This window comes from Anomaloglossus baeobatrachus, chromosome 5 (assembly GCF_048569485.1).
Source record: "Anomaloglossus baeobatrachus isolate aAnoBae1 chromosome 5, aAnoBae1.hap1, whole genome shotgun sequence".
Taxonomy (NCBI): Eukaryota; Metazoa; Chordata; class Amphibia; order Anura; family Aromobatidae; genus Anomaloglossus; species Anomaloglossus baeobatrachus.
The window spans coordinates 88,762,836-88,777,604 of NC_134357.1; the positions used below are offsets into that span (position 1 = coordinate 88,762,836).

Below are 14,769 nucleotides of genomic sequence, written 5' to 3' on the forward strand. Positions count from 1 at the left end.
GACACCCCCGGAGCTTGGAAGTGTTCCAGCTGAGGGGGACCAGGGGGCAATGTACCAACAGTGCCCATGGTCTGAGTTACTGGTCTAGACTGCAATGTTTCAAGAATTTTAGACATAGTCATAGACAATCTGTCAGCAAAAGCTGCAAACTCCGTCCCTGTCACCTGGACAGCATTTACAGGTGGTTCTCCCTGGGTCACCTCTAGCAGCGGCCCCGGCTGAGCAATTGCCACAGGGGCCGAGCACTGCACACAATGGGGGTCAGTGGAACCTGCCGGTAGAGCAGCCCCACATGCGGTACAGGCAGCATATAATGTCTGTGCCTTGGCACCCTTGCGTTTTGCGGACGACATGCTGTTGCCTCCTTGTAATCTAGGAGGGTATATAGCCGAGAATCACCAGCGACCGTACAGTACAAAGTATTTGCAAACACAAAATACTCAGTATACAAACGGCACAAGTGGGGGTGAGCCCTTGAGGCTGCTTACCGCCCGCTGAACAGCGGGTATGAGGCCGTAGAATCCCGTGTCTGGGTCTCCCCGTCTCCCCTCTGCAGCTCAGCGTGCAGGCAGGAATGGCTGCCGGCGTTCTGTGAAGAGGGGCGGACCGTGGCCGTGCCACAAACAAAGTGCAGGAAACTGCGTCCTACTGTGCCTGGTGTGAGGGCTGGAGTATGTAAAAAAGACTCCAGCCCTCAGTGCTGATGCTCTGTACAGCGTCCCGCCCTCCTCCTGACTGGCAGGTGCGGAGGCGGGAACGAACGAACTAGGCCGCAAAAGCCGGGGACTGTAGTAATAAGCGCGGCCGTGATATATGCACGGTCAGCGCGGAAGTCCCCGGCGCACCACAAGTCCCAGCCGCGTCGCAGTCCCAGCGGCCGGCGCGACCGTTCTCCCTGAGTCTACCCACTCAGCTAAGCTGAAGTGAGGAAATGGCACAAGCGCAGCAGTGCTGTTGTCCCCGGCGCACTAACACACCCAGCAATGCTGCGGTGTGCGCGCGTATGCACGGAGACACAGAGTACCTTGACGGAGCAGGGCCATGTCCCTGACGATACTCAGCTCCATATCCAGCGGCTTCTCCAGGGGCTGCGGATGGAGCACGGTCTCAGTGCCTGGAGACCGGTAAAATCCCACTTCGCCCAGAGCCCTAATGGGGATGGGGAAGGAATCAGCATGTGGGCTCCAGCCTCCGTACCCGCAATGGGTACCTCAACCTTAACAAGCACCACCGACAGAAAGTGGGGTGAGAAGGGAGCATGCTGGGGGCCCTGTATGGGCCCTCTTTTCTTCCATCCGACATAGTCAGCAGCTGCTGCTGACTAAACAGTGGAGCTATGCGTGCGTGTCTGACCTCCTTCGCACAAAGCAAAAACTGGGGGACCCGTGCTCCCACGGGGGGGGTGTATAGCCAGAAGGGGAGGGGCCTTACACTTTTAAGTGTAGTACTTTGTGCGGCCTCCGGAGGCAGTAGCTATACACCCAATTGTCTGGGTCTCCCAATTAGGAGCGAAAAAGAAATCTGTAATACTGTACACCTATTTTTTCCCTGCAGTTTACCCTTGGATCTTGCTGCTCTGGAGGTGCCATCACCAGTATGTAGTCTCTGTATAGCCCCACCTCATGCAATGATGTCCCCCCAACCTATATGACCTCTGCTGCGGTCACACAGAACAATACATCATATAGCAGGAGACCAATATAGGAAGAGTCAGTAGAAGTAGTGATTTTATTTATTTTTATTACATTTTATATTCAGCAACATATACAAGTTGTCTTCTCTAGAGAGAAGGACCCTTCTAACTGATCTCCGCCACAATCGCTAAAATGTTTCATACGGGCTCAGACGTTTTAGATATCGCTCATACGAAACGAAAAGTAAAATATAAGACCATGTTCACAATAGTGAAATCATGTGGCAATTAATGTTCAAGGTTGAGGTCACAAGGCGAAATGTTGCACAATTCTTTGAAGTCGCACAATAAAGTTGTACAATGTGTGTGACTTTGTAACAACTATTTTAGAGCTGCAATTTTGCTCAATGGCATAGTGAAGCCAAACGTTTAAGTGCACCTTCATTACCGGCTTGTTTTCCCCTCTATCTCCAATCTCCCCATTGATATGACTTTAGAGCTAGAGACTGGGGGGAAGCCAGGCATACTAAAATATTTGACCACTTCATGAACTGCAGAGCACCTGTGCTTGGTTTGAACAGTCACTCTCTGCCAACAGTCCCTTTAAATATAGGCAATACATTCCCATCTATATCTGTTCCTTAGTGAAATGGTTTTCTTGATTAATCCTTGATAGTTTGTGAATATATATCTTTATTTTAGTCTTTGCTGTGATTTCCTCCATTGTATTTGTCCACAGCGCACACACTGCAATATTTACAAGAGTTTACATGTAAGTACATTACCTGCAAAGTCTGCAGGAGCAAACATAAGACAAAAAACACACAACACAGATATACACAAATAATAAAAAATGAAGTGGCCATTCATAGAATTTTGTACTTCGGACCCAGAATGAGTGTCAGGATTTAGCTTTTAATTTGATTGGCTGGAAGATTTGACTTGTCCAAGTCATCGAAGTATGGATGAAGCAGTGCCTTCCTGGCAGAAATCCTCTTTGCAGGGTCATAGATCAGCATTTTCTGTTAATGAGAACACAAATTAAAAAAACGTTACTAAGGAAATATTTGCACCACAGGAAAATAAATAGGAATATTGCATAGTTTATAAAGAGTAGGAGTCTAAAGTCATGCTCTGGAGCGGTTATACGGCCTGCCTGTGACTGCAGTGATCAGAGGCAGCTTTAAAAGGGAAGCTGTCCCACAAAAATGAAAATAAAATAATTTTTCAATAACTGAAAAAGTGTAAAGTATTAATGTTTTGTTTATATTATTGGTTTTAATTGAGCAAAAAAAAAAAAAAAAAAAAGGGGGGGGAGCAGCTGCTGAAATCCTACTGTAGATGTAGCTCACATTACAGCTGCAGTAAGAGTGGGTAGAATCTGCTCTCCTGTGTGTGATGTCACCTCCCCACTCCCAATCTGGGGGTTTCCAAAAGGATAAGGGAAGATGAAGTTTAGGATCACAGTGCGGAGCCATTTTGTTGGGGCCTGCAAAGTGATCCAAATGTCTAAAGTGTCACCGAGGACAGCTGCATAGTGCTCCCCACATAGCGCTCTGCACACACTCCGTACCAGCAATGCTCTACTGCACGCATGCCGCCGCCCTCCCACCCCCTTCAATGCTCTGCCCCACACATGCCCGTGTCATGTATACCGCTCCTCCTGAGCTGAAGCCCGAGGTGAGCACACGAAAGTGGGAGGAGTAGGGAGGGGTAGCAGCAGCGGGAGGGTCGGCAGCGACCAGGCGCTGGTACTCACATATCCCAAACGAGTGACACGGGGAAGTGCAGCACACAGCATATGCTGTGAGCTCCACAAAGATGGCGCTGATCTCCTCCCTCGGCTGTGATCTAGACAGCCCAGGGGGAAGTGTCCAGTTCACAGAAGAAGATGTATGTTAGAGACGAGGGTCAGAGCCAGACAACTGTATGCACAGGCGCTACCGTATTTGAGGTAAGTAACTGTCGTTACACACAGCAAATCCAAGATGGCAGCACCGTGTTCAGTAAAACTAAACTAAATAAAAACTGAATTTAATTTTGTATTTAAAAATACTTTAATTCATAATCACTATTCATACAAAAATAAAAAAACGCGACACCTTACCTTTAATTACCAGGGGCTGCTGATAAGGCTGATCTTTTTTAGTTTCTATGGTAACAAATGTTACATCACATGAAAGCCTTATGTGTCTAATATTTTCAAAATCTTGTGTTTGTTGCTTATGACAACAGTGTTCTAAACACGCGGGAAAACAATATAGCGGAGTCTAATGCGATATTCACAGCAACAGAGCAGAGGATGATAAAATTCTTGTTTCTGCAAGGAAAGTCCATGAAGGATATTGATGGTGATATGTCACAGACATTGGAGGATCAATGCCCTTCATGTTCCACAGTTAAGAACTGGGTTGCCAAATTTTATACGGGCCACTTCAGCACCAATGATGAGGAACGTCCTGGACGACCGAGAGTGGTTGTTCCGGAAATAGTCGATGCTGTGCACAACCTCATACTGGAGAATCCACGAATTTCAGCTAAATCAATAGCAGACATCATAGGGATTTCCCATGAACGTGTTTGTGTCATTATCCATGAACATTTGGACATGAGGAAGTGATCTGCAAAGTGGGTCTCCAAATGTTTGACAACAGATCAGAGAAGCATGCGAGTGAAAAACTTCCCGGTTCAATTGTCAGCGTTTCCAGACTGATCAGAACTTCCTGGATCGACTGGTCACTATGGATGAGACCTGGATTTATTTGTATGACCGTGAAAACAAGGAACAATCAAGAGTGGAGGCACAGTGGTTCTCATCCAAAGAAGTTCAGGGTGCAAAAATCAGCCACTAAGGTGATGGCATCTGTGTTCTGGTATAAGGAGGTTATGCTGCTAGTGGACTACCTTCAAAAGGGTTCCACCATCAATGCAAGGTTTTACATTGAACATTTGGACCAATTGCAGGCAGCTCTAAAGGCCAAAAGGTACGGCAAGCTGTCCAAAGAAATCTTGTTCCTGCAAGAAAACGCCTCCGCTCACACTGTACAAGCGACCACGGCAACACTGTCGGAGCTGGGCTTCCAGCTGGTTGACCACCCACCTTATTCACCAGATTTAGCTTCCTCCGACCATCATCTGTTTCCAAACCTGAAGAAACACCTCAACGGTACCAAATTTCAAACCATTTGAGGTCACGACTGCTACGCATGCCTAGTTTGAGGCACAATCTAAATCCTTTTTGCTAGGTTTACAGAACTTTGAATACCAATGCAAGAAATGTGACATCAGTGGAGAGTATGTGGAATAAATGTAAAGTTTCATCATCCTCCTATCTCATTTCTTTCTGGGTGAACCCCTCATATCATAGTCTACGCCATTGTGGTATCCCAGTAGTGTTGCCCTCCTCACAGGGGGGTGATGCTATGCTTGGAAGCAAGAAGGAAGGGGTCTCCCATGCGAGGTACACCAACAGCCAACACTTCCTAACTCCAGGCCAGAAGGGGGAGCTCAAGACTTGTTTAAGGCTCTGTGCGCACTAGGCCGTTTTGCCCGCGGATTTACCCGCGGATTTGCTGCAGAAATTTCTTGAGAAATGTCTGCAATCTTTGTGCAGACATTTCCCAGCAAATCCTATGAGAAAAAAAAATAGCTGTGCGCACTGTGCGGATTTTTCTCAAGAAATTTCCTTGAGAAAATTTTCTCTAGAAACTTTGAGAAAATGAGCATGTCCATTATTTTCCGCAGGTACCTGCGGTATACCCCCGGAATTTCACTCCATTCACTGTAATGTAATCGCGAAATTCCGGGGGTATACCGCAGGTAGCAAATGATGTGCGGTATACCCCCGGTATAGCCACAATTTACCTGCGGTAATGCTCATCGCTGCCTGCGGTTTTGCAGGAAGCGATGTCATTATGCCAGGAAGAGGAAGCGGAGCAGAGTAAACACAGACGTCACACTCCCTGGACGCTGCACAGAAGCACTTCCGTGCGACCTCCAGGTGCCCGTGCAGTCTGTGTCCTGCTCTGGCCTCGCGGCTGCCTGCACTGCAGGGTGTCAGTGTCTGCCCGCAGTGTCAGCAGCCTGTCACACGGCAGCGCAGGCAGACACTGACACCCTGCAGTGCTGGGAGCCGCGGGGATGACGATCGCTGCTGTCAGGAGGTGAGATCATTACCTGCTGTGACGATCTCCTGCCTCCTGACGTCAGCGCTGTCCCTGCTGTCTATGCCCGTCTCGCGAGCAGCCCGAGACTGTCACTAGCGGTGACGTCACGGGCTCTCGTGATACTTCTGACAACGCGGCGGGCATAGAAGTCAGTGACAGCGCGGACGTCAGCAGTACAGGAGATGATCACAGAAGGTAATGATCTCATCTATGCTCCTGATGGCAGCGCTCGGCATCCCCTGCAGTGACCTGGGCTGACCTATTGATGTTAGCTCAGGTCACTGCATTGCTCTCCCAGCCAATGGGGAACATTCTGTTCTTAATTGACTGGGACAGCGACTATGGTATGGATCGCCGTGCCCCCCCCCTTATTGGATTACGCCGGACGTGGAATTGATTGTTCTTTTCAATAAATTGGTTAAAGAGGGAATGTTTTGGGGAGTGTTTTTTCAAATAAAACTTTTTTTGTTGTCTATTTGTTATTTCTTACTGACTGGGTTGGTGATGTCGGGTATCTGATAGACGCCTGACCTCACCAACCCCAGGGCTTGATGCCAGGTGACATTACACATCTGGCATCAACCCAATATATTACCTCGTTTGCCAACGCACCAGGGCGCGGGATGAGCTGGGGCAAAGCGCCAGGATTGGCACGTCTAATGGATGCGCCACTTCTGGGGCGGCTGTGGCCTGCTATTTTTAGGCTGGGGAGTGTCCAATAACAGTGGACCTCCCTAGTCTGAGAATACCAGACCACAGCTGTCCGCTTTACCTTGGCTGGTGATCCAATTTGGGGGGGACCCCACGTTTTTTTGTTTTAAATTACCGTATATGCCGGCGTATAAGACGACTGGGCGTATAAAACGACCCCCAACTTCTGCCCTAAAAATATAGAATTTCGGATATACTCACTGTATAAGACTACCCCGCTCCCAAATGAAAAAAAGTCTGCTTTGATTGCAACATGTTAATTTTAATTCCGCGAGAGCCGTACAATATGTTTTTAAAGGGCCATTGACAGATCAATCGCTCCAATGTTCACTTAGTACAGCAAGGAATGCTCCTCCCTGCTGTATAAAGCCACAACTGGACTGAAAATGGTACTACACTCTGCTACAAACAAACACACAACTCTGCTACAAACAAACACACACACACAACTCTGCTACATACAGACAAACACACACAACTCTGCTACATACAGACAAACACACACAACTCTGCTACATACAGACAAACACACACAACTCTGCTACATACAGACAAACACACACAACTCTGCTACATACAGACAAACACACAACTGCTACATACAGACACACACACACACACACACACAACTGCTACATACAGACAAACACATACAACTCTGCTACATACAGAGAAACACATACAACTCTGCTACATACAGACAAACACATACAACTCTGCTACATACAGACAAATACACACAACTCTGCTGCTCTGTGGGGCTTGCACCCGCGGCTCGGCGGGTACAGCACCCGCGGCATCGGCGGGGGGGGGGGGGGGCATTGGCAGGGCATACATCTGGGGGTTAGAAGCAGCTCACCGGGGCCCATAATGGGGAGGCGGGGAGGGCATTTACCGATTAGGTCACGGTGGAGAGGGGGCCCACACAGCGCCGGACAGAAGCTCGCCTCCTTCATCTGTAGGACTGAGAAGGCGGTAGCTCCGCCCACAGATGAAATTCAAAACAGGATGTCTGCGCGCCTTAAAGTGACGGCGCCGCAGATTGCTGCCGAGGACTGCGGTCCCCGGAACTCGGCCGGGGGCAGCAGAACTATAAAGGCGAGTGGGCCCCGGCCAAGGGACAGGAGAACTGACGAGGCCGAGTGGGCCCCCCCGGCTCTCCAGGGCCCCGGCATTTGCCCATAGACAGGTAGGAGCCCTGTCTGCGAGCCAGATACGGCCATCAAAAGAGCCATATCTGGCTCGCGAGCCATAGGTTCCCGACCCCTGCTGTATGATATATACCGTATTTTTCGCTTTATAAGACGCACCCCCAAATTTGGTGAAGGAAAAGAGAATTTTTTTTTTTTAATGTTAAATGGGGTCCATCTTATAATGCCAGTGTCCCTCTAACAAATCATATAGGGTATATGTCCCTCATAGCCCCCCATCCTAAAATTAGCCCCCTTAATCTGGATATGGCCCCCTTATATTGAATATAGCCCCCTTGTGATGGCACACGTTCCCCTGTGCTGCCTATGGTCCCCTATGGATTGCACACGTTCCCGTGTTAGATAACGCCCCCATGCTGCTGCCCATGGCCCCTATAGATCGCACAAGTCCCCCTGTGTTAGATATCGCCCCCATAGTGCTGCCCATGGTCCCTATAGATCGCACAAGTCCCCCTGTGTTAGATATCGCCCCCATAGTGCTGCCCATGGTCCCTATAGATCGCACAAGTCCCCCTGTGTTAGATATCGCCCCCATAGTGCTGCCCATGGCCCCTATATAGATCGCACAAGTCCCCCTGTGTTAGATATCTCCCCCATAGTGCTGCCCATGGCCCCTATATAGATCGCACAAGTCCCCCTGTGTTAGATATCTCCCCCATAGTGCTGCCCATGGCCCCTATATAGATCGCACAAGTCCCCCTGTGTCAGATATCGCCCCCATAGTGCTGCCCATGGCCCCTATAGATCGCACAAGTCCCCCTGTGTCAGATATGGCCCCTAGGTTGCTGCCCAAAGTAAAATAAAACCCTCTTTCCTTATCTCCTGCAGCGCTGAGCTCCCTCCTGTCTGGCTCCGTGCTTCTGTTCTTCCACTTCCTGGTTCTCAGTGCGGTCATGTGATCGGCACAGCAGGCTGAGCTCTCTGCCTGCCTGATCACAGTGGAAGCAGGGACACGGGGAGAAACGCTGCAGGGGTAAGTAAAGCTTTTTTATTTTAGAATGAGCAGCAGCATGGGGGCCAAATCTAACACAGGGGTGGGCATGTGCGATCACACTGGGAGGCAGGCTCATATAATATGCACCGCTGCCCCAGCCCCTCACTGCGTGCGATTTCAGCACCACTGGAGATGGACAGCGGCTGTGCATATTATATGAGCGGGTGCAGGAGATCAAAGGCTGCAGCCTGCAGCATTCCCCTGTGCTCCAGAGCTGCTGCCCCCACCTCCCCTGGACGCTGCAGTGTACATACTAATATATATATATCCCCCCGTATATCCGGCGTATAAGACGACCCCCCACTGTAGCCATTATTTTAAGGGGGTAAAAAGTCGTCTTATACGCCAGTATATACGGTATTTATTTAATGTAAAATAACAGCGTGGGGTGCCCTCTATTTTGGATTACCAGCCAAGGTGAAGCTGCCAGCTGTGGTCTGCAGGCTGCAGCCGTCTGCTTTACCCTAGCTGGCTACAAAAGATGGGGGGACCTCACGTCTTTTTTAATTTATTTATTTTATGGCTAAATACAAGGCTAAGCACCCTTTAGGCTATGTGCGCACGTTGCGTAAATACATGCAGTTACGCTGCGCTTTGTAGCGCAGCGTAAATGCATGCATCCTGCGTCCCCTGCACAGTCTATGGAGATTGTGCAGGGGCCGTGCGCACGTGGCGTTTTAGAGCGCAGCGCTTCGGCTTCTGCCGAAGCGCTGCGTTGTAAGAAGTGACATGTCACTTCTTCCGTGCGCTTTGCCGGCAGCTCCTGCTCTGTCTATGGCAGGAGCTGCAGGCAGAGCGCATGGAATCGGCTTTTTTTTTTTTCACTACGGACATTTCTGCAGCGATTTAAAGCGCACATGTGCTCTTCAGATCGCTGCAGAAATTTCTGCAGTGACTGTACGCAACGTGCGCACATAGCCTTAGTGCCACATGAAAGTCACTAAAGGGTGCCAGCTTAGAAAATGCAGGGAGGTGGGACATTCTATAGGTCTTTCATCTATCTATGGTCCGTTTCACACGTCAGTGAAAAACAGACGTTTTTCACTGGCGTGTAAAACATGCACATGTCCCTGCATGTGCCGTGAATTACGGCACACGTGGGTTGTCCAAGTGCAATCCGGGCTCCATTCTCCGTGGCCCGTGATTGCACTTAGAAATCAACTCACCTGTGCGCGCTCCCGCTCTCCATGGTGATGATCGCTCCCGCGGTGCAGCATCCGGCCAGCGCTGACCCCCGCAGCAGCTGCTTCCGGGTCGGCTGTGTCGTGCATCATGAATATGCGCGACAGTAATGAGCCGGCTCAGAAGCAGCAGGCTGCACGGGCTGCAGAGAGCGCCGCTGAAGCCGGGTGAGTAAAAATGTTTTTTATTTTAAAAGCACGTTTTTTTTCTGGCACGTGTTTCACGGACCACGACATCAGTGATGCCAGAAAAAAATGGACATGTCTCCATGCGGCAATCACGCACACGCGGGTACGCCGCACGGAGACACGTGCAGTGAAAAATCACTGACGTGTGAGCAGACCCATTCATTATAATGGGTCTGCGTATGTCAGGGATTCTGGTACGTTTAAAAAAAAAAAAAGCACAAACGTACCAGAATCACTGACGTGTGAAACAGGCCTATCTATTCATCTATCCATCTTTCACTATCCACTGCTTTCACACCTCCGGTTTCTGCAATGCGGCACACTCCGGCACTTTGCAGGAAAAATCGCAACGGTTTTTTTTGCTGCCGGTTGCGTTTTTTCTGCATAGACTTTAGTGCCGCATTGTGCCGCAAGGCCTTGCGTTCCATCCGGTTTTTGCCGCATGCGGCGGCTGGATGGAACATTGCCTAGCACGTTTTTTCGTGCGGCAGAAAAAACCGCATCGCGCCGCATTCGGCCGATGCGGCACATTTTTCAATGCATGCCTATGGCGGCCGGATGCGGCAAAAACCGCATCCGGCCACCGGATGCGGTTTTTGCCACTGCGCATGCTTAGTAGCATGCCGCAAGCGGCAAAAACCGGACGGGCCGCATGGGAAAAAATTATGCAAAGGATGCGGTGTTTTCACCGCATCCGTTGCATAGCTTGCACAGCCGGATTGAGCCGCAGAGCTCAAGCCGGATTATCTATATTATTTATTGCAAAACCGCAGGGAGCAACCTGCGGTAAATCTGCGGTAAATCCGCGGCAATTCCGCATGCGTTTTTCCTGCGGATTTTTCCGCAGTTGCGGAAATCTTCAACTCCCAGAAGTTTCTCAAGAAATTTTCTTGAGAAAAATCACTTTTCTAGTGCGCACATAGCCTTAAGAGGAGCTTCCCTGTGCATTGTGGCCTGGGGGAGGAGTTAGAACATACTGAAAGTGAGACTGAGATCAAGCTAGTAGTGGAGAGAGGACGGTCACTGAGGAGAGCTGCGCCATAGTTCCCTCAGGGTCAGGCGCACAGAACAGACATCGGAGTCCGAGGCTGCGTGGGTACCAACGTCCTCACAGCAGAATCCGAAGGGCATAAAACTACAAGGCTCCTGGCTCAGAGCACGGAGCACAGCAGAATAAATAGAGCCAGGAGCCGTGATAAAAGAGCAGCACCAGTAAAGGACTCACGCTGCCTGGTGTACGGGCGAGAACCAGAACATAAGGAAGAGATAGCTCTCAAGGTAGCTTCAAGCCGCAGCAACCCACACATCACAGCGCAAGCAGGAAAGCCTACAACCACGTGGTGAGGTGGACCCCCTTAATTGCTTCCATGCTGACCGGACCTCCGTTACCTGCTGGACCAGTCTCCCGGGCCTGTACTATCAACTACCAAGTTAAAGGAAACCACGGCCTTTGTTTTGTCCAGTTATTACCGGTATCCTCAGTCCTGCACCCCATCGTTAAGTCCCTCCATCCAGTACAACGCCTACTACCCCAGTAAGCCCGGGGGCCTAGCTCTGCCTGTGGAGAGCTGTACCAACCAAGCTATGTCACCTGCCCCAGGGGTTCCCATCCTGCAGCGTCGGCTACCAACTGGCCGAATACCACAGGTGGCGTCACGAATAACTGTTCTATTATCTCCCCTTTAACAGACACTGCCGGGGTCACGGAACTGGGCCTTGCCACCACAGCATCCCAGAAGCAGAACCGCGGCCCGGGAACGAGTGCCCCAAGGCCCCGGTGCGGGCATGTCACCATAAGCCACAGTCAATCACAACCATGGAATCTGAGTGGCTACAGAGGAAACCAGCCCCTCCTGTCACCCACTAGCCTTCTTTGGTTCAATAGAAACCAGGGTCTCTCTCATTGGTACAGCTATAGTATAGTCTATTAAATCAATGCTTTACTGCCAGATTAGGTTAATTAAAAAAAAAAACAAAAAAAACACAACAACAACACACACACAACTACAGTATAAGATAAGAACCACATCAACATTGTCCTGGAAGCAGTTCTGGTCAACTTTGACCAACAGGTGCAAAGAAAAGGCTTGTAATTGGTAAAATTTTCTCACTAAAAGCATGGAGGGACATATGACCGTGAGACCATGCCTCTGCTTGCCCTGCCGAAAACACGACTTCTTGTTAAGGGGCTATACCTTGGCAAATTGAGATTAACTTTTCAACATGGCATTGACGTCTGGGTCAGAGACACCCTTGAATCTGAAACTCTACTTCTGCAGCAACGCCATTAAATGCAGTAAAGTGGGGTTCAGGTTTGAACACAATCTTGAGACGGATGGCAGTAGTTGAGAGAGAGTCTAAGGAGCATCTGTGACCAACAAGGTAAGGTTGGAGTACCATGTGTAACAAGGGTAGTCCAAAGCAAATCAGTATTATGCCCCACTTTGACCCCATTTGAGAAAAATGTTGGGTAAGAAAGTAGAGAAAAAAAAAATGGGGCAGAGTGAACTATGTCCAATGAATGATCAGAGTTAACCATGAAGGCTCTTAGATCTCAGGCCTGGCGAAAGGGTAGGAGCTTGTGATTGAGGCAGTGAAGTCTCACCAAATTACAGAGCTGAAGAGCCTACTCTCCTGGATCCAGAGTTGCGCAGCTGAGAGTCTGCAGATTAGTTTTCCCCATACTGAATATGTGGACCATGGAGAGCACTGGTACACAGCATGGCTGTGGAGTCTGTCAGCCAAACCTTCGACTCCTACTCAATTTCCCTTGCACCGACTCAGACTCCACGACTCCCACATATATTGCTTATAGTTAGGTGAAAAATTTATTGTAGTACATGAACATGTGTATGAGAACATCAGACATTTAATCATTTTTATGATACAATAATCAAGATATTTAGATAGAACATAAAATATATTTATTGGAATACAACTTTAGAACACAAAATAAATTTTAAATATGTAATATACAGTAGATTACATATATATCTTGTCTGTATGTATATATATTTTTTCTGTTCTAAAGTTGTATTCCAATATATATTTTATGTTCTAAATATCTTGATTATTGTATCATAAAAATGATTAAATGTCTGATGTTCACATTGCACTACAATAAATTTTTCACTTAAATATAAGCATTACTGTTGTGTAGTATGTTTTTGTTGAAAACTTTTTTGCCACTTACAGTGCATTACATAGTGATTACATATATATATTTATTACACACGTGTGTGTGTGTGTGTGTGTGTGTGTGTAAAATATATCTATATGTATATATATATAAAAATCTATAAAAATATATCTATAATAAAATATATATAAAAGAATATATATCACTATGTAATACACTAAGTGGCAAAAAAAACAGTTTTCAACAAAAACATACTAAATAACCTTTGTGCAGTCTATGAATTTGTTCCAAGAAAGAATTGCCTCCATCAGATCCTCCTTCACAGATGACCTCAAATCTGACCTAATATTTTTAAGGCTAGAGAACAACCTCTCTACACTAACTTGGGTTGGAGGCAAAGCCGTAACCACATGGGCAACATCTCTAACAATTTCCAGGTATAAAGGAATTGCCTCATGCACAGTCAGTTTTGATGAACGGTTGAATTTTTCTATTTCTTTGAGAGCAAGTGAAAAATGTTACTGAAATCTGGTCAATCTACTGCTATAGGAGACGGTGTGAAATCTTTTTCCTTGCGGCAACGCTTTGCCTGCTCCATGTCATCCAAATACTTGTCAAAGTTAAACTCCTCATCTGATGAGGATGAAGATATGGCAGCAGTAGCACTGTCAGGCACCAAATCCTCTTGCGCCTGGCAGTCCTGTAGCCGCTCATCCTAACTGCTACCTCACTCAAAGCTTCTCTTCCTTTAGTAAGCTGTTGATCATCAAGCAGTATACGATTACTTTGGTCCACATAAACAGCTGCCAGAAGAATTTTATTTTGCAATAGCTGTGTCTCTCTCCGTTTCATTGGGGCAGAAATGCCATCTGCGATTAAACCTCCTCTTAGGGACAGGCAAAATAGCAAGTTCTTCCACTCCCTTATGAAAATGCCAGGAGTTAAATCTTCAGCTTGTAATTTCTGAGTCACAGTAAATGGGTGATTAAGCAATTCCTTCAATTCAGCCACCTGTCTCAATTGACCTTCATTTAATGTTACTTGAGGGTTCACCATATCTATAAGAAACGATTTTAGTTCAAGCAATCGCTCAGTCATTAAATAAGTGCTTCCTCACCAAGTGGCTTGATCAACAATTGCTCCTTTCCCAGCACGTCTCTTCAAGATGGAATCAATTTTAGGGGTTCTGGCGGCAATAACCAACTCCCTCACTTTTCCAATTTGATTTCCAGCATGTCCGCCCAGTTTCACACATCCGGCTTTTCGCCGATTTGGAGGATGCGGCGCACGCTAGTACAGTACGATATAGTACAGTGGCAGCGCTGCAACTTCCGGGTCACATGACAGCATGTGACCGGCATTTGTTGCGCTGCCACTGTACTGTATACACTGTACTGGAGTGCGCCGCATCCGCCAAACCGGCGAAAAGCCGGATCTGTGAAACTGGGGTCCCTCTTGCAAAACTCTTTATTGCCAGCTGCAGTATGTGCACAACACAGCGCATGTGATGAATATGAAAGTGTTTTGAAGCAGCTTCAACAAAAT

The 14,769-nt window shown here is 48.0% G+C and overlaps 1 protein-coding gene across 2 annotated transcripts in view; it reads right to left on the bottom strand.

Moving 5' to 3' along the window:
• Nucleotides 1-1,730: 1,730 nt before the first annotated feature.
• CDK1 (cyclin dependent kinase 1) overlaps nucleotides 1,731-14,769 on the bottom strand; it is a 121,149-nt gene continuing 108,110 nt past the window's right edge. For both annotated transcript variants that reach the window (XM_075348699.1, XM_075348698.1), the window contains exon 8: nucleotides 1,731-2,655. In XM_075348699.1, coding sequence (XP_075204814.1) covers nucleotides 2,542-2,655 — 114 coding nt within the window. In that variant the 3' untranslated portion in view covers nucleotides 1,731-2,541. The remainder of the gene's footprint in view (nucleotides 2,656-14,769) is intronic.